Source organism: Heterodontus francisci, chromosome 21 (genome assembly GCF_036365525.1).
Source record: "Heterodontus francisci isolate sHetFra1 chromosome 21, sHetFra1.hap1, whole genome shotgun sequence".
Taxonomy (NCBI): Eukaryota; Metazoa; Chordata; class Chondrichthyes; order Heterodontiformes; family Heterodontidae; genus Heterodontus; species Heterodontus francisci.
Window position 1 is genome coordinate 57,675,348 of NC_090391.1, and position 24,448 is coordinate 57,699,795.

At 43.9% G+C, this 24,448-nt stretch overlaps 1 protein-coding gene across 1 annotated transcript; it reads right to left on the reverse strand.

The window, feature by feature from the left end:
- Positions 1–266: 266 nt before the first annotated feature.
- On the reverse strand, positions 267–24,021 carry LOC137381021 (probable G-protein coupled receptor 139). The gene is made up of 2 exons (XM_068053419.1): positions 23,862–24,021; positions 267–1,165 (listed from the first exon to the last, which is right to left on the reverse strand). Exons 1-2 carry the CDS (start codon positions 24,019–24,021, stop codon positions 267–269), a joined length of 1,059 nt encoding a protein of 352 aa, XP_067909520.1.
- Between the last annotated feature and the right edge of the window lie 427 nt (positions 24,022–24,448).

Sequence of the window (24,448 nt, forward strand, 5' to 3'; positions counted from 1 at the left end):
GGCCCCGCCCCATTTCCGTGTCACCATTGGGGACAGGCCCCGCCCCCTCTTCCCAGTCACATTGGGGAATAGGACACGACCCTACTTCCCCCTTAACATAGAGAACAGTCATCGCCTCCACTCTCTTGTCACCATGGAGGACAGGCCGCTGTACCACAATAATGAAGGTGCCGCGCTTGCTCTGTCACCTGAGCAACATCCCATAGCTGGAAATGTGAAATAAGATGAGAACATGCTGGAAATAGACATTTATTCATTTCCTCTCATCATTGAATGTATTTAACAATTTTAATAAAGGGATATTTCAGCACATTTTTCAACTGCTCTCTAAACTGAGTTTGGGTCAGGGCATAAATCGCAGTATTTGTGCAGCAACTCAGTAGCTGCAGCATGAATCCCACTTCCTGTAGAAATTGAGGTAGCACTACAGACACTGACCCCACATTCCAGATCCGCCACCATATCGAATATACCATTAACAGTGCCCATAACAGTATGAAATTGGCCGAGATAACTAACAGTAAAATGATGGATTTCCTTCGGTTCTCCATCTCTGGATCTCTGCGACTCTCCCCACTGTTGTGAGCCCGGAGTCTCCTCTGTCCTTTGCTGCTCGCTAAAATGTGTCTGACGGTAAGAGCATTGAGCAGCAGAATCACCACAAATGGGATCCCCGGTGTTAGAATGTGATGAAGGAACTCGATTGTGGCCCAGATCAGAGAATACTGAACATCCATTCTCTCAATACAAAACCAGGGTTGGTTCATCAGCCGATATCGATCTGTTAACATAAAATACCAGAACATGTTCTTTAAACAGCTCAGCACAGTCACTGTTCCCAGAACCACAGCTGCTGTTTTCTCACTGCAATATCTACTTTTCAGCTTCTGGCAACAAATAGCCACAAATCGATTAAAGGTGAAAGTGACGGTGAACCAGACAGAGCAGTCTGTGGCTGCGTAAAGCAGGATGGCGTGGATATTACAGCTGGGGATGAACACTACGAACTGAAACTTCTCCTGATAAACAATGGGGATGTGTCTCAATATCAGGTCGAGTATAATGATCAGTACATCCGCCACTGCCATGGCCACCAGGTAGTGAGTGATACAGTTAGAGAGACCGCACTTTCCCCGAGACAGGATCCCAATCGTCAGTACGTTAACTGTGAGGAAACGAAAGGAACAGGGCTGCGAGGAAAGCTACCAGGTTGAAGTAGTACTAATTCAGATATGTAAATATGCACTGTATCCAGGATGTTTTAAAATGATTGTGCCTCTGTCAGGGTTATCCACTGGAGACAGTAATTATCATTCAATGAAATCAACCATTAATATTAATATTTTGGATGAAATAAAACATGCACAGCAACAGCTTACAGGAGATCAGATAAACTTCACTGTTGGTCTGACACTTTATTTTACTTTCCAGTAAAAACAAATGATCAGAGGGTTTTAGCAAATAAAGAAGACAAAAAAAACATTTACAGGAAAGGAAGGAAGGAACAGTTAGAAAGTACAATGCTTGACCGACTGAGAGTGTCCCTCCCCTCTGACATGGAGCACTGAATTCCATTACAGCAAAGTAATGATTCAAATTAATCAACTGAAAATTTAGTGAATTTAATAAATTTATTCTTGGAAGATAAATCACACTTGTTCTCACATCATGACATCTAGAAAAATAAACACTGATATGAAGTAGGAGATGCTGCAAAGTGAGTTTTGTTCTGAGGCATTAAAGCCAAATATTTCACAAAATATATGTGATCTATATCAGTAAAGAGGTTTCTAAAACTCGGTATAATTATTTGCATCCAACAAAATTTGATTGAAGATGGTATGAAATTGCGAATGAGGAGGAGGAGGCCACTCGGCCCTTCGAAGCAGCTCCACCATTCAATAAGTTCATGGCTGGTCTGATCAGTCCACATTTCCACCTAACTCTGATAACCTTTCACTCCCTTGCTTATCAAGAATCTATCTGCCTTTGCCTTAAAGAATTAGAAGACACTTCTTCCACCACCTTTTGATGAAGATAATTCCAAATTCTCACAACCCTCTGAAAGAAAAAAAAATCTCTTCACATCTGGCTTAAATGGGCGACCCCATTTTTTTTAAACAGTGACCCCTGGATCTATATTCTCCCACAAGGGGAAACATCCTGTTCACATCCACCCAGTCAAGAGCCCTCAGGATCTCATATGTTTCAGTCATGTCGTTTCTTACTCTTCTAAATTCCAGCAGATGCAAGTCTGGCCTGTCCAATCTTTCCTCGTAGGACAGTCCGCCCATTCCAGGTATTAGACTTATAAACCGCATCTGTACTGCTTCTAACTCATTTACATCATTCCTTAAATAAGTCGACCGGTACTGCAAACAGTACTCCAGATGTGGTCTCACCAATGCCCTGTATATCTGAAGCATGACTTTTGTATTCAATTCCACTCATGATAAACAATAACATTCTGATAGATTTCCTAATTACATGCTGTACCTGCATACTAACCTTTTGCGATTCATGCACTAGGGTACCAGATCCCGGTGCATCTCAGAGCTCTGCAATCTCTCCTCATTTAGATAATATGCTGCTTCTTTATTCTGCATGCAAGTCATGCTGCAGCTGTACAGAACCTTAGTTAGGCCACACTTAGAATATTGCGTGCAATTCTGGTCGCCACACCACCAGAAGGATGTGGAGGCTTTGGAGAGGGTACGGAAGAGGTTTACCAGGATGTTGCCTGGTCTGGAGGGCATTAGCTATGAGGAGAGGTTGGATAAACTCAGATTGTTCTCACTGGAACGACGGAGGTGGAGGGGCGACATGATAGAGATTTACAAAGTTATGAATGTCATGGACAGAGTGGATAATAAGCAGCTTTTCTCCCAGGGTGCAAGAGTCAGTTATTAGGGGACATAGGTTTAAGGTGCGAGGGGCAAAGTTTAGAGGGGATGTGTGAGGCAAGTTCTTTACACAGAGGGTGGTGAGTGCCTGGATCTTGCTGCCGGAGGAGGTGGTGGAATCAGGTTCCAAAGCGATGTTTAAGAGGCATCTTGACAAATTCATGAATAGGATTGGAATCGAGGAATACGGTCCCCGGAAGTGCAGTAGGTTTTAGTTTAGACAGGCATCATGATCGGCGCAGGCTTGGAGGGCCGAATGGCCTGTTCCTGTACTGTACTGTTCTTTGTTCTTTTTCATGCCAAAATGGACAATGTCACACATTTCCACATTATACTCAATTTTCCAGGTCACTTACCCTTCCTATATCTCTTGTAGCCCCCTCATGTCCTCTTCACAAGACAAGTTACTTTTCTACCTATCATTTTGCCATGAACATATTTGGCAACCATACCTTCGGCCCCTTCATCTAAGTCTCTATTTACAATATATATATTGTAAGTAGTTTAGGCCCCAGCAGAGATCCCTGTGGCACATCACTGGTTGCATCTTGCAAACCAGAAAAGGACCCCTTAATGCCTACTTTCTGTTTAAGTTTGCTAGCCAATCTTCTATCCATGCCAATATGTTAGCCCCTACACAATGAGCTTTTATTTTCTGCAATAACTTTTGATGTGGCACCTTATCAAATGCCTACTGTAAATCTAAGTACAGTACATTCACCGCTTCCCCTTCATACATCGCACATCTAACTCCGTCAAAAAACTCCAATAAATTGCTTAAACATGATTTCCCTTTCATCATGCTATGTTGACTCTGCCTGATTACCGTGATTTTGTTTTATAAGTACCCTGCTATAACTTATTTAATAATAGCTTCTAACGTTTTCCCTAAGACAGATGTTAATCTAACTGGCCTGTAGCTTCCTTCATTTCTGTATCCCTCCCTTTTTGAATAAAGGAGTTACATTCGCTATTTTTCAATCTAACGGAACCTTCCCTGAATCTTGCGAATTTTGGAAAATTAAGAACTAAAGCATCAACTGTCTCAATGGCCACAACCTTTAGCACCCTAGGATGAATTCCATCAGGACACATGGACTTGTCAGCCTGCAGCTCCAATAATTTGTTCAGTGCCACTTCCATGGCGATTGTAAATTTCTTGAGTTCCTCCCTCCCTTCCATTTCTTGACATTCAGCTAATATTAGGATATTACCTGCATCGTGAATAGTGAATAACGATGCAAAATGTATGTTCAGTTCATCTGCCATCTCCTTATTATCCATTATTATTTCCCCAGACTCACTTTCTATATGACCAACGCTCACTTTATTAACTCCTTTTTTAAAACATCGAAATAGATTCTTACTACATATCTTTAAATTTCTAGCCAGCTTTATCGCATACTCTAATTCTACCTTCCTTATCAATCTTTTAGTCATTCTTTGCTTCTTAAAATATATTACATCAAATATTCTGATGCCTTCCATCTTTGTGCCATTGCAGGCTTTCTCTTTACGTTTTATATTATCTTTAACTGTTTTATTTAGCCATGGATGGTGGGTCCCACCTTTGGAAAAAAAATTCTCGTTGAATGTATCTATTCTGAAATATCCCCTTAAATGTCTGCCACTGCATCTCTAGTGACCTATCCATTAATCTAATTTGCCACTTCACTTTATGTAGCTCTGCTTTCATGCTCTCATAATTGTCCTTATTTATGTTTAAAATATGAGTTTTGGACCCCCTCTTCTCTTCCTCAAGCTGAATGTAAAATTCAATTATATAATGATTTCTACTACCCAGCAGATCCTTAACTTTGGGGTCATCAATTAATCCTATCTCGTTGCACAATACCAGGTCTAGTATAGCCTGCTCTCTGGTTCGCTCCAGAATGTATTGTTCCAAGAAATTATCCTGAAAATATTTTATGTGCTCCTCATCTCGGCCTCTGCCCATCTGATTTTCCAGTCGATATGTAGATTAAACTCCCCCTTAATTATCACTGCAGCATTCTGGCATACTGGCATTTCTTTCTTCCTTTATACCCTGTACAACAGTGTCGTTAATGTTAGGTGGCCTGTACATCACTCCCACAAATGGCTTCTTGACTTTATAATTTCTCATCTCGGCCCAAACTTCTTCGACATCCTGGTATCATGAACTTAGATCATCCCTCTCTGTTGCCCTAATATTATCATTAATTAACAGTGCTACGCCTCCACCTTTTCCTAGCTCACTGTCCTTCCTAAATGCCATGTACCCTTCAATATTCAGGTCTAAATCTATGTCGTCCTGCAGCCATGTCTCTGCCATGGCTATCACATTGTATTTATTTACTTCTATTTGTGCTCTCAGTTCATCTGTTTTGTTTCGAATGCTACGTGCATTCAGATACAGAACCTTTAGTTTTGTCGTTTTATTATTTTGTTACCTCTCGCCTTATCTATTCATTTACTCTTAGATGTGTACGCTCTGCACCTACATGTCACAGTCTGTTTTATCATTTTCCACATTAATACCTTTCTCTCTTGCACGGTGTCTACTCCTTGATTTACCATATCTTCCCAAATTTGATCCCTTGCCCTAAATATTCAGTTTAAAACCCTATCTACGTCTCTAGTTATGTGGTTCATTTGAACACCAGCCCTGGAACTAATCAGGGGTAGACCGTCGCAATGATACAGACACCACTTTCTCCAGTGCTGTTGCCTGTGCCCCCCACCCCCACCACGAACCGGAACCAACTTGTACAACGTCAGTCTTTCAGCCACGCATTAATTTCTCTATTCTTTTTTGCCGTCTGCCAATTTTCACGTGGCTCAGGTAATAATCCATTAATTTCTAAATTTCAATATGTGTTTGAAACTGAAAGAATCTTTTAAGCTGAAGAACAGTACACCACGTGAAGAGGTACTGAGAGCGAAGTTGCAACATTAATTGAACTAAGAACAATAAATGTGTTACTGTGTAATAATCAAATCAAGGAAATTTAAAGCAATATCGCCCCCTGAGCAAAAGCATTTTACTGAATATAACTAATATCTGAAACTACATAGGTAAAGTATAAAACAAACTGTAATGCAGTGGAACGTGTTTTATAGCATTAACACTCGGATAGAAAGACTTACCAGCAACAGCAGAAACCAGATGATAGTAAACCCATTCCACGTTCCCATGGAAAACTATATATCCCACACGTTCATTTGGTCCCTCCCTCCGGAGATGCTGATCTCTGTTAGTGCCCGGGCTGATGCCTCAACTGACATTATGGGATAGCATACTGAAAGGAGTCCTCTGTGAACAGAAGATGAAAACCCTCCACTGATACAATTAGGGTCCATGGAGAGTGAGTTTATATGCAGTCATTGAACAAATAGGTTCAGTTAACCCCTTTTCCATCCAAAACCTATTGTCACAATGTATGACTGACCATGGATGGAATGTTACATTCAAAATGCAGATCACATCGGCGGCACCAGTGGGGTCGGGGCGCAAAAATGGCGCTTCATGATGTCACATCGTGCCCTCGATGGCATTATGCTTTAACGCCTTTATGCGTGCAGTGGATGTAAAGAAAGGTGGAGACGCCATTGCTCATCTGATAAAAGCCAAGTAAAGGCCAATTAATGTAATTGGGAATCTAAATGAATTCAATGTTCGGTGTCCCACAACATTTTATGGGATGCACCTTGGCCATATTGGTGTTCAGAATCTTGGCAGCAATAAGGCAGCTGCAAAGAGGGACAGAGAAAACGGTCTGAAGGACGAAGTCTCGTGAAGTTGCGGTTTCAAGTTAAAGTTGAATGGCAGAAATCGTTAGCTCACTCAGGTCTACTTGCACAACTGAACCTCCTGGCCGGGCCATCTTGGAAGAGCTGTTTAAGAGAGGGTTGGGATAGCGTGTTCTCGCAGCACCCGCTGGAAAGTTGCCTTAATTATATATTTAGTATGCAATGCCAGGGGCAGCCTTTATTCTGGAGGAGGCTCCTCCAGCGAGGAGATCAGGAGAAGGAGGGAGAGGCTAGCAGCTGGTCAGCTCTTGTTTTCACTGGAGTTTAGAAGAATGAGGGAAGAATTGATTCAAGTTTATGAGATCCTGAACAGTCCGCATAAGGTGGATGTGGAAAGGATGTTTCCTCTTGTGGGTGAATGTAGAACGAGTGGGCACTGTTTTGAAATTAGGAGTCGCCTTTTTTGGGACATAAATGAGATTTTTTTTTGGCTCTGAGTGTTCTGCGACTTTGGAACTCTTTGCCTCAGAAGGTGGTGGAGGCGGGGTCATTTAATAATGTGAAGGGGGTGGGTAGATAAATTCACGTTAGGCAAAGGAAGCAAATGTTATCGGGGTAAATGTGAGTGTGGAATTCGAGACACAAACAGAACATCCATGATCTTATTGATTTGTGGAGAAGTTTCGAGGGGCAGAACGGCCTACCTCTGCTCCTAATTAGTATTTATCTATGTAAGGACATCAGTGCCATGCTGGCCATCTGAAGGTGTAGTTTGGTGATGAGGAAGGGGCAAAAGGCCACAGAGTGGAACGGGTGCAAAGACTTGTGAGGAGACAAGGCTACCCAGTAGGCAGGGTGCATCAGCAGTGGCTGTCATTCCTCTAGATGTCAGAGCACCAGTGTCTCCAACTATTGTGCTTGTGACAGCGTTGTGTGGCATAATGGTGTTGGAGGTCAGCTCTAATTGCGTGGGTGACCCTATGATGCCAGTGGCTCTGTTGTTAACAGTTCTCCTGGATTTCCATGTCTCAGGCTAACTCCAGTATGTCAATGGGGACATGTACAGCATCGCCCATTGAGCTGCACATCACTGCATCAAGGTGGTGACCGAAGCCCTCTTCAGGATGTCTAACTAATGCATCAAGCTTTTAACTGATGAAGACATTCAGGCTGAGAGAACCAGAGGCTTTGGCGCTATGACTGGATTCCACCAGTCCAAGGAGTCATTGACCGCAGGCTTGTGACCTCAGGGCTACTGCAGGCTATCCAGCGTCCTTCATAAACCAGAAAGGATATCACTCCCTCAATCTTCATGTCTTCTGTGACCACCACAAAAAGACATTGCAGTTGTGTGCTCGTTATCCTGAGAGCAGTCACGATGCTTACATTCTCTGGCGCTCCAAATTACAACCACGTTTCATCACCACGCCCAGGGCACCTACAAGGATGGAATTTTAGTGACAGGGATTGCTCACTGAAAAGATGGCTGATCGCACCTGCGAGGAATCCAAGGACCGAGGCTGAGGAAAGCTGCAATGTGAACACTCAGATGTTGACTTATATTATTCACCAGCAAGGTGATCTCGGATTGTCTGCTACACCTTGCACGAACTCGCCCTGCCTTGTGGGAAGCCCTGGGAGCTAAAGACATGTTCCTGCACAAGGCATCTTCAGATGAAGAGGATGAGGATGTTTCCAAAGAGGAAACGTAGCTACATGCCCAGCCTGTGGGTTCACTTGGAAGGTCTTAAGTGTTGTGTGACAGAGAGGCTCAGGAAGCTCCAATACTCAGGCATATCTCTTGAACTGCAGCACGTCAGCCATCTAATCCACCGAAGATCTACATTCCAGTCTCACTGCTGTCAATCATGCCTGGTGAAAGTCTAGAACCACGCACCCATCAACAATATTCCAGTTGATCAGCGCACACACCATACTCAACCTCAAACAGCTCCCATGCATACATATCATTGTTGCCATCATCACTGTATTGAGACAGGCATAAGCAAACAAGTGACATTTAATAAAACACAATTCAATGTGTCACAAAACGAGAACTCACACCCGCAAAGCCTAAGTGCTGATACAGTTATTTCTTAAATCTGTTTCAGGTGCTCCTATTTGCTGATCCCACTTAGCCACTAGCTGTGGTGGCGGCACAGTGGCGCAGTGGTTAGCACCGCAGCCTCACAGCTCCAGGGACCCGGGTTCGATTCTGGGTACTGCCTGTGTGGAGTTTGCAAGTTCTCCCTATGTCTGCGTGGGTTTTCTCCGCGTGCTCCGGTTTCCTCCCACATGCCAAAGACTTGCAGGTTGGTAGGTAAATTGGCCATTATAAATTGTCACTAGTATAGGTAGGTGGTAGGGAAATATAAGGACAGGTGGGGATGTTTGGTAGGAATATGGGATTAGTGTAGGGTTAGTATAAATGGGTCGTTGATGGTCGGCACAGACTCGGTGGGCCGAAGGGCCTGTTTCAGTGCTGTATCTCTAATCTAATCTACACTGCTGACCAAGCTGCCCCTTGACCTCAAACTTTCACAATTTATATAAATAACTTGGATGAAGGCGAATTTTGCTGATGACACAAAGATAGTTAGGTAAGTAAGTTGTGAACACGATATCAGGAGGCTGCACGGGTATACAGTTCGGTTAAATGAGTGTGAAAAGATTTGGCAAATGGAGTATAATGTGGCAAAATGTGGAACTGTTCATTTTGGCAGGACGAATAAAAAAGAAACACATGATCTAAATGGTGAGAGATTGCAGTGCTCTCTGAGATGCACATGGATCTGGGTTTCCTGGTGCAGGTACAGCATATAGTTAGGAAAACTATTAGAATGTTATCGTTTATTGCGAGGATATCTGAATACAAAAGTAGGAAGGTTATGCTTCAGCTATACAGGGCATTGGTGAGACCATTTCTGTCGCCAGTATTGGTCTCTTCATTTAATGAAGGATGTTCAGGGAAAGTTTCTCGAATAATACCTGCAATTGCGAGTTGACTTATGAAGAAAGGTTGGACAGGCTCAGCTTGTATCCACTCGAGTTTGGAAGATTAAGAGGCGACTTGATAGAAACATAATATTCTGAGGGGACTTGACAAGGTGGATGTCGATAGCATGTTTCCCCTTGTGGTACCATCTGGAATTAGGGGTTATTGTTTAAATGTAAGCGGTCACCCATTTAAGACAGAGGTGAGGAGATTTTTTTTGTTGCCTGAGAGGGTCGTGAGTCTTTGGAAATGTCTTGCAGACAAGACGATAGACGCAGAATCTTTGAATGTTTTTAATGCAAAGGTAAATCGATTTTTGTTAAACAAAGTGGCGAATGGTTTGTCGGGTAGGCGGGCATGTGGAATTGAGCATACAATCAAATCAGCCAGCAGACTCGAGGGGCCGAGTGGCCAACTCCGACACCTCATTCATATGTTCGCATGTTCGGATGTACGTATGATGGGACGAAGTTCAATTCCCTTTGCAACATCTCAGATACTGAACTAGTCCTTGTTCATCCACACAAAGACGTGGACAACATTCATGATTGGGCTGACAGGTGATAAGTTATTCGCACCACACAACTGACAGGAAATGACTATCTACGACACGAGAAAATCTAACCATCTCCCCTTGATATTCAGTAACAATTGCACCGCTTAAACTCACACTATTAACATCCTGGGGGTTAACATTGAACTGGAGCCGTTCACATAATACTTGGCCAGAAGAGCAGGTCAGAGGCTATGAATCCTGTGGCGAGTAACCCACCATCTGACTCCCCAGAGTCTGTCCACCAGCTGTAAGGCACAAGTCAAGAGTGTGATGGAACACTCTGCACTATCCTGAATGATTACGGCTCCAACAACACTCCTGAAGCTCGACACCATCCAGGACAAAGCAGCCGGCTTGTTCGGCAACATATTTACCACAATGAACCTTTATTCTCTCCAGTATCGATGCACAGTGAGTGCAGTGTACCATAAACAAGATGCACTGCAGCAATTCACCACATTCTCTTCGACAACATCTTCCAAACCCACGACCTCATAATCGTGTGCATCAGCCAAGACATTTTTGAACAATACATGGCGAGGATAATGGAGTTTTTTTTTTTCCTGCTGTGTATCTGTATAGATGGCGATATCATGGTGATGGGTTGGACCAAGGTAGAAGGTAACCGAAAGTTGCATTTCCTAATACTATGGTTCATTGTCCGGGTCTTGTGTTTAATAACAACAATTGACAGGTCAAAGCTGGACACATCAACTTATTTGGGTCGATATATTCCGCCACAGGAATACGCCAGACCCAGATAAGATCGAACATTCCAGCGCTATGGCAACTCCTCACAGCTGGGAAGACCTACAAGGTTGTCGAGGGCTGTTCAACTTTTTGGCCACGTACATTCCCAATGTCGTTGCGTGAGGTGCACTGCTTTGGAATCTGCTGCAGAAAAAATACCCTATATTTGAGGCAGGAAGACTACTAGCAGGTGTGAGCGTCCTTGAAGTTAGCTCTGTCATGTCAAGACAGCGTTCGACAGTATTATAATATAACCAAAGAGGCCAAGCTCTAGGTCCATGTGTCCTAAGTAGGATAATGTGACTGCATCATGCTGAAGGGAAGGCAATCGAATTTGCATCAAAAGTTTGTCAAAAATTCAATCTAATTATTCAAACACTGAATGTGAACCCTCAGCTCCAGGTTTTTTTATCGTTAGGTTTCACACCATGAGAAAACATTATATCATGGAGACTGACCACAAGCCACTTGAAACCATATGGCACAAAACGCTTATGAATGCTCTTCCACAGTGGCAGGGACATTTGTTGAAGGTCCTTGGCTACGATTCTGACATCTGATATAAATCGGAAAGTAAAATGGTCACAACACTGACCAGGTTGGCTAACCCAAATAAAGTTGCAGATGCCTCACTGGATTTGCACGCCAATGGTGTAGATACTGTTATGACTGAAGCAGGAGGAGTGCACTGTTTATTCTAGTGCCACTTCTCCACAGGTCACAACATATGTTTAAATGTTCGCACTCCCAATACGGTCAATCATATACTCTCTTTTTCTCAGAATAAAACACACCAACCAAGTTTCATTAATAAACAACAAAACCATAAGTTTATTATACAACATTTATTAACCAACAATCAATCAAAACATACTGACAAACATCTAAATATCAAAGCCCCTCACACACACAGACATACACACACCAGCTAACCTGAAAAAGGATGGATGATGACAGCGCTGTTACCAAGCAAATATATACTTGAAAAAACCTTAGGCAGAATCCTTGTCCTTGATTTTTCATTTGGCATACCAAAGGCGTGTAGAAGGCCGTCACTTGGATCTTCCTAGAATAGTTCTTTCCAGGCGATGTTGAAGATCAGATTGTGTCGGCTTTCGAAGAAATGCAGCTACAGAGGCTTCAGATAGGTCTTACAGCAGAAATGCAGCAACAAGGTTTTCAGTTCCCATACATTCAATACACAGGGTTTCTTCAAATATGCAGGGTTTTTCAAATACAGGTGGAAATAGGAAAATGGAACACCGTAGACAGACTTTGTTTTTTAAGCGATAGAGAGAGAGAGCTGATTCTTCTTTGTCAGCCAAGAAAACAGCTCTCCTTTGTAACTTATCAAACTGAAAATAAAACATTCTAGAAGTCATGTCTCCTGACCACTATAAATCTTGATCTGTCACTTCTTTGTAAACATTTCCCCAAATCAAACGCTACCCCTGCTGGGTGATTATCCACAGACAGGTGCCTTCTAGTAAGACTTGTTTACAAGCCAAAGCCAGGAATCTGCTGGTGACTAATTAAACAAACACAAAACAAATTACCGCTTCAAGATTCCAATGTCCATAATTCAACTGAGTCATTAAAACATGTTTTACAAAGAAAAAACTAATTTGAGATTGAGAATGCCTTGAAGATCGATCCCATGAGTTTTGGACCCAACAACCGCGAGCTACTAAGAGATGAGGCAACACGAGAGCCTACCCTAATGCTGTTGTGGAAATTAATTGTGGAACGATGGCCTGTCAAAACATGAAGAATAAACGAACGTCTACACTGGTTCTGGCCATATCAAGACGAGCTCGATATATCACAAGGGGCGATTTTCAATGGAAAACAAGTCCTGACACCCGAAGCTCTGAGTTCTGATATTCTAACCAAACTGCATCCAGGGCATTTAGGAATAGTACATATCAGACGCCTAACCAGAGAGGAGATCTACTGGCCAGGAATCAACAGTGATGTTGAGGCAGTATTGAAATCCTGTGAGGCATGTCAACGTTGTCAGCTAATTCCACTGAAGGAACCACTGATTCCACATGAGATGGGCACAGATTTATTTCTCGTTCAAGGCATTTCCACATTGTCAAGGACGACTTCAAGTGTCCGATCATCAGGCTGCTACGAGATATGCCAAGTGATGTGGTTGCTGATACAGTCAGCACTCAGTTTAGCCTGTTGGTGAGCCAGAAGAAATTACCTGCAACAATGGACCGCAATATGCAGGAAGACCATTCCAAAACTTTCCCACCAGGTGGGGAGTCCATTACGTGACATTATCACCACATTATCCAACATCCAATGGCATGACTGAAAACATAGTGTTCACCATCGCCTCGCTAATTTTAGAGTGTAGGCAGACGGGACAGGGACAAGATCTCACCTCCTTGCTACTCCATCAGACATGGCTTTGCGACGGCCACAGTGTTGGTATTTGGAAGGCACTAAAGAACTATTCTGCCAGGTCATGCGAACATATGAATTAGGAGCAGAAGTAGTCCGTTCGGCCCATCGTCCTCGCTCCAGCATTCAATAAGATCATGGCTGATCTGTTTCTGCTTCAAATTCCACACTCATATGTACCCCCGATAACCTTTGATTCCCTTGACGAACAAAAATCTATCTACCTCCGCCTTAAACATATCCAATGTCCCCGCCTCCACCACCTTCTGAGACAGAGAGTTTCCAAAGTCGCACAGCGCTCTGAGGAAAAGAAAATCTCCTCATCTCGCTCTTGAAAGGGTGACCCCTAATTTTAAAACATTGCCCCCTAGTTCTGGACTCACAAACAAAGGAAATATCCTTTCCACATCCACCTTGGTAAAATCGTTCAGGATCGTACATACTTCAATCAAGTCTCCCCTCACACTTCTAAACTTCAGTTAAAATAAGACCAATCGGTCAAACCTTTCCGAATAAGACAACCCACTCATGCCAGGTGTCAATCCAGTAAACCTCCTCTGAACAACCTCCAAAGCATTTATATCCTTCCTTAAATAAGGAGACCAAAACTGCACACTGTATTCGAGATATGATCTCACCGATGACTTGTATAAACGAAGCATAATATCCTTACATTTATTTTCAATTCCTCTCATAATAAAGAAGAGCATTCCATGAACCCTCTTTATGACTTGCTGTCCCATCATCTCTCTAAGTTTTCCACAGTAAATGATATTATTTTATCTAAACAAGGGAACGTGAAGTCATTGTAGGACACGAATTAGCTCTGCTTGTGAGAATTGTTAAGGTCAGAGCCCTCAATCATGGGTTGGGAAATTGGTCTCCTGCAGAGGTTGCGACCAGCACAGATTTTATGACGTCCAGAGAGAACCGACGTCAGCTCAGAGAGATGTACAGCTGCACCATATATGATGACACCGTGACATCGTCGATACACGCAAAGACAAAGTCTGACGATGAACATACATAGCCAATGAGCACAGAGGAAGAACATGCTAACCACCATTCTGAGTCACCATAATCTCAGAGGAGTCATTAATATGAGCTCAATACTGGGAAGAGGTTTACGATGAGAAAATCAGATGTATAAGCAAACCTCCTCTACGTTTTGGAGACTGTTATCTTTGCTTACCTGTAAATGACGTCTAGTTTTAATCATTCACAGTTACTCGAAACTGCAACATAAACATATATTTTACCCATGTCGTTTATCTCTGGAAGAAAGGGGATGTTTGTCAGACGAACTTAAGAAGGGACAACCTTAAAAACAGAGCTGTAATCGAAGATCACCAGAGGAAGAGATGTTGCTTCACACATGACCAAGCAGTGTTGGTGTTTCCAGAAAGAGAGGTGTTTAGATGGGCTCATGTAATAACTGAGGGTCTACATATTCTATATAACTGATAATAAAAAACATGTTTTGTTGGGATATTTCTTGCACTCCTGAGGATATTACAATAGCTTACAAACAAAATAAGTGAGTAATAATAGAGCCCCCAGGTTAGCCACATCCTGAACCAAACTACAGCCCTTGACTCGAGATTAAACACCCACAACCAGAGATTTAACACACCCCAAGCAAAACTGCCGTCCTTGCACGCAGTTTACGGAAAATAAACCACATCAAACTGCATTCTTTTCCCTAGCCTAAACACACGACAATAAAATCACAGTCCTTGACCACCAGCCACCCCACCCGCGGTTAAACGCATGACAAAACAAACTGCAGCCCTTGACCACAGGTTAAATGCACCCCATTCCAAACAGCACACCGTTCCCAAGTTAAGTAGGTCCCAAATCATACTGAAGCCTTTCCCCCAGGTTAAAAGCACACTGACCCAAACTGCAATCTTTCTGCCAAGGTTGAGCACCGACCAAACAAAACTGCAGTCATCTGTCCCATGTTAAACATATCCCAAAGTAAACCACTGTAGTTGCCAGCAGGTTAAACACAGACCAATCCAAATATAAAAACAGCACAAACCAAACTGGAAAACTGGCTCCCAAGTTAACGCATCACAAAACAAACTGCAGTCTGTGCACTCATGTTAAACACATCGCGAAAGTGGGCAAAGGTCTGGCAGATGTAATACAATGTTAATAAATGTGAAGTCATTCATTTCGGTAGAAGTAACAGTAAAAAGGATTATTACTTGAATGGTAAAAAGTTACAGCATGCTGCTATGCAGAGGGACCTAGGTGTCCTTGTGCATGAATCTCAGAAGGTTGGTCTGCAGGTACAGCAAGTAATTAGGAAGGCAAATGGAATTTTGTCCTTCATTGCTAAAGGGATTGAGCTTAAAAGCAGAGAGGTTATGTTGCAGCTGTATAAGGTACTGGTGAGGCCGCACCTGGAGTACTGTGTGCAGTTTTGGTCACCTTACTTGAGAAAGGATATACTGGCACTGGAGAGGGTGCAGAGGAGGTTCACTAGGTTGATTCAGGAGTTGGAGGGGTTGGCTTATGAGGAGAGACTGATTGGATTGGGGTTATATTCATTGGAGTTCAGAAGAATGAGGGGATCTTATAGAAACATATAAAATCATGAAGGGAATAGATAAGATACAAGTAGAGAGGATGTTTCCACTGGCAGGTGAAGCTAGGACAAGAGGGCATAGCCTCAAGATTAGAGGAAGCAGATTTAGGACTGAATGAAGAAGGAACCTCTTCACCCAGAGGGTTGCTAATCTATGGAATTCCTTGCCCAGTGAAGTAGTTGATGCTTCTTCAGTAAACGTCTTTAAAGCTAAGGTAGATATCTTTTTGAACAATAAATGAATTAAGGGATACGGTGGGAGCGCAGGTAAGTGGATCTGAGTCCACGAAAAGATCAGCCATGATCTTGTTGAATGGCGGAGCAGGCTCGAGGGGCCGGACGGCCTACTCCTGCTCCTAGTTCTTATGATCTGATGATCTTATGATCGCAGGTTATCACACACGAAACCAAACTGCAGTCCTTGCGTCTAGCATTAACCCATCACAAAGAAAGCGGCAGCCCTTCTGACCAGACGAAACACATCCTAAACCAAACTGCAGATCGTTTTGCGACGTGAAACAAACCCAAAACCAAACTGTTGTCCTTGTCCTCAGATTAAACACGTCCCAAACCAAGCTGCTGCCCTTGTCCTCTGGTGAAACACATCCCAAAGCAAACTGCAGTCATTGACCACAGATTGAAATCACCGCAAACCAAACTGCACTCTTTTCACCCAGCATGAACACATCATATGCAAAACAGCAGACCGTTCCCCCAGGTCAAAGAAAACCCCAAACCAAACCTCAGTCCTTGCCACAATCAGACAGCCAACCACCCACCCCCCACCCCCCGCCCAAATGATTAAACATGTCAAACCAAATTGCAGTTCCAGCTCCCAAATTAATCCCCAAGCAAACCAATCTGCAGTCTTTATTTCCATGTTGTACACATCCTAATCCAAACCCCCCAGGCGAAACACACCCCAAAGGAAACTGCAGTTGCAGCCCACAGGTTAAACGCACCGCTAACCAAACAACCACTAATCCACCCAGGTTAAAATCAGCCCAAACCACTCTGCAGTCCTTGATCCCAGGTCAAACAAACCCCAAACCTAAATGTCGTCCTTCCACACATATAAACACACCCTATGCGCAGTACATTGAACCAGGTTAAGTACACCCGAGACTAAACTGTAGTACTTGCCCCCAGCTTAAACACATAGCTAACCAAAATGCATGACTTTCCTTCAGGTTAAAAAAACTCCATTCCAAAATGCAGACCTTGTGCCCAGATTAAGTACACACATAACCAAACTTCACTCCTTGCTCGCATTTTAAACATACACCAAACCGAACTGCAGCCTTTCACCCCAGTTTCAACACATCCCAAAATAAACCACAGTCGCTGAAACACACCTCAAGCCAAAATGCTGTTCTCGATCCAGGTTAAAAAGTACCCTCAAGCAAACTGCAGTCCTTGCCCCCAGGTTTAACGGAACCAAAATTAAACTGCCACTCTGCCAGTGCCCTTGCTGTTGTCCATCAGCCAGTTCAGGCTGCTGCTTACCCATGTCGAGGTGGTGCAATCCTAATCCGAGCCCTCAAGGCCCAGAGTTGCTCGAGGGCGTCCAGCAAGGCCAGCTGCAGTCTCCTCCAGTGGAAGTTAGCAGCCTCCCACAAGCCATGCTGCAGAAACTGGGGAAACACGGTGTGGAAGCACGAGGCAAGTCGAGGGAACCTGCAAGGCAGGAACTAAGGGAATACACAAGAGTGAATAATTCAGTTTTGCATCATAATTAGTGTTTTGTTGGATTAAGAAATCAACCAAAACGCTTGGTTAGTGGTTTTTCATTACAGGAGTGGAGGAGTTGCATTACTGGTCAAAGAGGATATCACAGCTGTGCTGAAGGAGGGCACTATGGAGGACTCGAGCAGTGAGGCAATATGGACAGAACTCAGAAATAGGAAGGGTGCGGTAACAATGTTGGGGCTGTACTACAGGCCTCCCAACAGCGAGCGTGAGATAGAGGTACAAATATGTAAACAGATTATGGAAAGATGTAGGAGCAACAGGGTGGTGGTGATAGGAGATTTTAATTTTCCCAACATTGACTGGGATTCGCTTAGTGTTAGAGGTCTAGATGGAGCACAATTTGTAAGGAGCATCCAGGAAGGTTTTCTAGAGCAGTATGTAAATAGTCCAACTCGGGAAGGGGCCATACTGGACCTGGTGTTGGGGAATGAGCCCGGCCAGGTTGTTGAAGTTTCAGTAGGGGACTACTTTGGGAATAGTGATCACAATTCCGTAAGCTTTAAAATACTCATGGACAAAGACGAGAGTGGTCCTAAAGGAAGAGTGCTAAATTGGGGGAAGGCCAACTATACCAAAATTCGGCAGGAGCTGGGAAATGTAGATTGGGAGCAGCTGTTTGAAGGTAAATCCACATGTGATATGTGGGAGGCTTTTAAAGAGAGGTTGATTAGCGTTCAGGAGAGACATGTTCCTGTGAAAATGAGGGATAGAAATGGCAATATTAGGGAACCATGGATGACAGGTGAAATTGTGAGACTAGCTAAGAGGAAAAAGGAAGCATACATAAGGTGTAGGCGGCTGATGAAAGACGAAGCTTTGAAAGAATATCAGGAATGTAGGACCAATCTGAAACGAGGAATTAAGAGGGCTAAAAGGGGTCATGAAATATCTTTAGCAAACAGGGTTAAGGAAAATCCCAAAGCCTTTTATTCATATATAAGGAGAAAGAGGGTAACTAGAGAAAGGATTGGCCCACTAAAGGACAAAGGAGGGATGTTATGCTTGGACTCAGAGAAAATGGGTGAGATTCTAAACGAGTACTTTGCATCGGTATTCACCGAGGAGAGGGACATGACGGATGTTGAGGTTAGGAACAGATGTTTGATTACTCTAGGTCAAGTCGGCATAAGGAGGGAGGAAGTGTTGGGTATTCTAAAGGGCATTAAGGTGGACAAGTCCCCAGGTCCGGATGGGATCTATCCCAGGTTACTGAGGGAAGCGAGAGAGGAAATAGCTGGGGCCTTAACAGATATCTTTGCAGCATCCTTAAACACGGGTGAGGTCCCGGAGGACTGGAGAATTGCTAATGTTGTCCCCTTGTTTAAGAAGGGTAGCAGGGATAATCCAGGTAATTATAGACCGGTGAGCCTGACGTCAGTGGTAGGGAAGCTGCTGGAGAAGATACTGAGGGATAGGATCTATTCCCATTTGGAAGAAAATGGGCTCATCAGTGATAGGCAACATGGTTTTGTGCAGGGAAGGTCATGTCTTACCAACTTAATAGAATTCTTTGAGGAAGTGACAAAGTTGATTGATGAGGGAAGGGCTGTCGATGTCATATACATGGACTTCAGTAAGGCGTTTGATAAGGTTCCCCATGGCAGGCTGATGGAGAAAGTGAAGGCGCTTGGGGTCCAAGGTGTACTAGCTAGATGGATAAAGAACTGGCTGGGCAACAGGAGACAGAGAGTAGCAGTAGAGGGGAGTTTCTCAAAATGGAGACGTGTGACCAGTGGTGTTCCACAGGGATCCGTGCTGGGACCACTGTTGTTTGTGATATACATTAATGATTTGGAGGAAAGTATAGGTGGACTGATTAGCAAGTTTGCAGACGACACTAAGATTGGTGGAGTAGCAGATAGTGAAGGGGACTGTCAGAGAATACAGCAGAATATCGATAGATTAGAGAGTTGGGCAGAGAAATGGCAGATGGAGTTCAATCAGGGCAAATGCGAGGTGATGCATTTTGGAAGATCCAATTCAAGAGTGAACTATACAGTAAATGGAAAAGTCCTGGGGAAAATTGATGTCCAGAGAGATTTGGGTGTTCAGGTCCACTGTTCCCTGAAGGTGGCAACGCAGGTAAATAGAGTGGTCAAGAAGGCATACGGCATGCTTTCCTTCATCGGACGGGGCATTGAGTACAAGAGTTGGCAGGTCATGTTACAGTTGTATAGGACTTTGGTTCGGCCACATTTGGAATACTGCGTACAGTTCTGGTCGCCACATTATCAAAAGGATGTGGATGCTTTGGAGAGGGTGCAGAGGAGGTTCACCAGGATGTTGCCTGGTATGGAGGGCGCTAGCTATGAAGAGAGGTTGAGTAGATTAGGATTATTTTCATTAGAAAGACGGAGGTTGAGGGGGGACCTGATTGAGGTGTACAAAATCATGAGAGGTATAGACAGGGTGGACAGCAAGAGGCTTTTTCCCAGAGTGGGGGTTTCAATTACGAGAGGACACGAGTTCAATGTGAAAGGGGAAATGTTTAGGGGGGATATGCGTGGAAAGTTCTTTACGCAGAGGGTGGTGGGCACCTGGAACGCGTTGCCAGCGGAGGTGGTAGACGCGGGCACGATGGAGTCTTTTAAGATGTATCTAGACAGATACATGAATGGGCAGGAAGAAAAGAGATACAGAACCTTAGAAAATAGGCGACATGTTTAGAGAGAGGATCTGGATCGGCGCAGGCTTGGAGTGCCGAAGGGCCTGTTCCTGTGCTGTAATTATCTTTGTTCTTTGTTCTTTGTTCTTTGATGCTGAGAAAGAGGACGCTGTGATGGGTCGTCTCAGAGGGCTGTAACAATGGAGAATGTCGGATCAATGGTGGTTGTAGGGATGTTGTCCCGTGGGAAACGTGGTCTTAGCAGGTGCTCTCTGCAGCCTTACCGGGTCGGAGGCGTGCAGGAAATGTCATCCCAGCCACCCCCTTCTTCACTTGAGGTGGTCTCTGGATTCCTGGTGGCAATGCCTGTGTCCTCATGATAGTGATGATATGAAGGGTGCAGCAGAACACCATGAACTTGGACAGCTGCTCCAGTGTGTACTGGAACCGCCGCCCCCCCCCCCCCCCCCCCGCCCCCCACCATCGTATCCATGCTGGCCATTAAGCACTTATCTATTCTAATCCCATTTTCCATCCCTTGGCCTGTGGCCTTGTATTCTAGGGCGTTTTATGTGCTCACCTAAAAATTTCTTCAATGTTGTGAGGGTTCCTGTCTCCACTATTCCTTCAGACAGTGTTTTCCGGATTCCAACCACCCTCAAATCCCCTACAACCTCCTGCCACTTACCTTAAATCTACACGCCCTGGTTATTGACATCTCCATTAAGGGAAAATGTTTCTTCCTATCGACCCTATTCATGCCCCTCATAATTTTATATACTTCAATCGGATCCCCCCCTCAGCCTTCTCATCTCTAAGGAATCAACACTAGCCTATCCAGTCTCTCTTCATAGCTGAAATGATGCAGCCCAAGAAACATCCTGGTGAACCTCCTCTGCACGCTCGCGAGTGCAATCATATCCTTCTTTTCGTGTGTAACCAGAACTGTACACAGCACTCCAATAGTGGCCTAATTAGCGTTTTATACAGCTCCATCATAACCTCCATGCTCTTATATTCTAAGCCTCGGCTAATAAGGACAAGAATCCGATGTGTCTTCCGAACCACATTATTTACCTGTGCTACTGCCTTCAGTGATCTATGGACACAAAGGTCCATCTGACCATTTACACTTCCTCGGTCCTCCCATCCATTGTATATTCCCTTGCCCTTTTTAGTTCTGCCAAAATGCTTCACCTCACAGTTCTCAAGATTAAATTCCATTCCCCCTGCTCTGCCCATACTAACAGCCCATCTTTATCACCCTGTCATCTAAGAAATTCCTCCTCACTATTTGCCGCACCACCAATTTTCTTGTCATCTGGAAACTTACTTATCATACCTCCTATATCCTCGTCTAGATCATTAATCTACACTACAAAGAGCAAAGGTCCCAGCACCGATCCCTGTGGTGCATCACTGGTCACAGGCTTCCAATCACAAAAACAGCTCATGGCCATCACCCTCTGCCTGCTGCCACCAAGCCAATTTTGGATCCATTTAGCCAAATTGCCCGGGGTCTCATGCGCTTTTACCTTCTTGACCAATCTCCCATTCAATCTTACTGAAGTCCATGTAGACTACATCAACTGCTTTACCCTCATCTGCACATCTAGTCACCTCCTCGAAAAATTCAATCAAATTTGTTAGACACGATGCCTCCCTGACAAAGCCATGCTGACTAGCCCTGATCAATCCCTGCCTCTTCAAGTGGAGATTAATCATGTCCCTCAGAATTGTTTCCAATTGTTTTCCAATGGTTTTCCTACTACTAATGTTAGACTCATTAGCCTGTAATTACCTGTTTATCCCAGCTTCTCTCTGCTGAGAGAGAAGATCATGTATTCTCCTCATCCAGAATAGATGGACCAGAAGCATTGATAGACAGCATACTGGGAGATGTGGAATATGTCACCCGCTTCTGCCTGGAAAGCAGTTCGATGCAATAGTAGCATTAACGACCACTGACAGCTCAGTCGTCGCGCCATGGTGTGTGACTCCAGCTCCTGTTGCAGGATGTGACACAGCTCTGTGACCACCTCCTTAATGAATCAGAGTCATCTCACACATTGCTGCTGGGTTAGCTGCAGGGAGGAAAAGTGATCTTAGAAAACCCGGGATGGGTAGGGCAGAGGCACCTCCTCCTCCCACCACCTCCTCCCTCTTTACAGAGCTCCCCCTCTCTGCAGCCGCTGCCCCATTTGTTATTCATGCTACATACCCAGAGACATTTTATCTACAGTTCCCATACCTCGTCCAGAGTAAGGTTACCAAATCCTCTGTCCTCCTTGAATGTCTGCAGAAGCTGAAAATACAACATCCAAAAGCCATCCACAACACCTCCACTAGATTTACAACAGCAGATGTAAGTCAAACGTCACTGAGTGAGATGTTTGTTTCTTTTCAATAACACGAGAATGGGTTCTTCATGCTGCTGAATGTATATTCAGCTGATAGTCAGTAACACAGGTGGTCAGTGGACATGCACAGACCAAGTTTCAAAGACGTGCATCAAAGCTGCCGGAATGGTTGATTCATGTCACATTCAAACCACGTATCCTGCTCCCAGTAGACGAACGGTACGCCAGGGCTAGTGCCATGGCCAGCATGGAACTGTGTGAGGTCCACGCTGGAGGTGACCAGTGACTCAGCTCGCACCATTTTATGGATCCAGGCTTTTGTAGTGTCGGCACCAGAAGCAAAAATCGCGGTCGGGGTGAGATACAGAGGGAAAGAAATTCACATTAAAAGGAGACCTGTAAAAATAATTGAAGGCAAAAGATTTGCATGAACATGGTAAATGGACGGGGGAAACGGACCAATTGGAAGGGTGAGGCCATGGAGGGATTCAAACATAAGAATGAGAATATTAAAAGTTTGATGCACCCATACCAGGAAGCCATCGCGACCAGCGAGATCAGGAGTTCTATCTGAACGGAATTTAGTGCGAGTTAGTTTATGGGTAACAGAGTTCTGGATGGGCTGTGGTTTATGGAGGCTTATAACTGGGACCGTGGCCAGGATAGAACTGAAATTGTCAAGTGTTGGTTTAACAAAGGTGCAGATGAGTGTTTGTGCAGCAGATGGGCTGAGGCAGAGGTGGGTATGGGTGATATTGCAGAGGTGGTGTCAGGCAGTGTTCACGCGATGGAGAGAATATGGTGTCGGAACATAAAGGTTGCAAACTGTCTGTTGTAGTCTGAGACGTTGGCCAGCGAAGTTTATGCAGTCTATCCATTGGGAATGGAAATTGTGGCAACGACAAGTGACACTGGCTTCTGTCTTCCCAAAAATAAAATAACGAGAACAGTAATACAGTGAAACATGGATTACAGATGTAATAGCTGGAAATAGAGACTTACCAGGGGCACAAACAGCAGCAAAGTTAGAGAGTGAATAACAAGAACAGTAAAATAGTTAACAATCAATTATACTGCTAATAGCTGGAGATGAAAATTCACAAGTAACAACAAATGCATCAAAGGAGGGCGGAATAAGTGACAAGTAATACAGTTAAATGTGGCTTATAGAATTAATAGATGAATAGAGAGACTTACCAGGGACACCAACAATGACAAGGATTAGATAGTAAATATATTGAATAATTGCAAGAACAAAATTGATCCGGGATTCTAATGAAAGTACATCATAAAATGCGGAAAGAATGTAAAGATCCCAGGAAAAACTCCTGCCCACTGTTGTGATATTCCAATCCATTGCTCGGGTGTCATGCAGAGCTCAGACTGAAATAACACATTGAGAGGAGTCCCTTATTAATAGAAGAAGGAAACCCTCCAGTGTCACGATTAGGACTGACATCAATTACAGTCACTGAACAAACAGGATCAATGGCCTTTTCAATCCAACACATTGTTACCAGAAATAAAGTAGATCATTCAACGGGTCTGAATGTGATGCATGAAGATTGCTGAGTGAAGGAAAGGTGAAAGGCAGTGCTCAGAATCGTTCAATCCTCCTTGGATATGGGCTGGTAAATGGGGAGTAGAGGGATACAAATGTTACACCATGATTAAAAGAAGGAGAAATGGGTCAACCCTCTAGCTACAGGCCAGTCAGCCTAACGTTTGGGTGGTGACATTTGTAGAGGTCATAAACCAGGAGAAAAAAAAATATTCGTTGATTG

Bases quoted from the DNA above. Each gene is read 5' to 3' on its own strand.
- LOC137381021 (XM_068053419.1), bottom strand. From the start codon at position 24,021: ATGGATTGGAATATCACAACAGTGGGCAGGAGTTTTTCCTGGGATCTT. The intron at 1,166-23,861 runs GTAAGTCTCTCT...GTTTCCTCACAG, and splicing joins TGTCATTGTTGGTGTCCCTG to TTAACGTACTGACGATTGGG.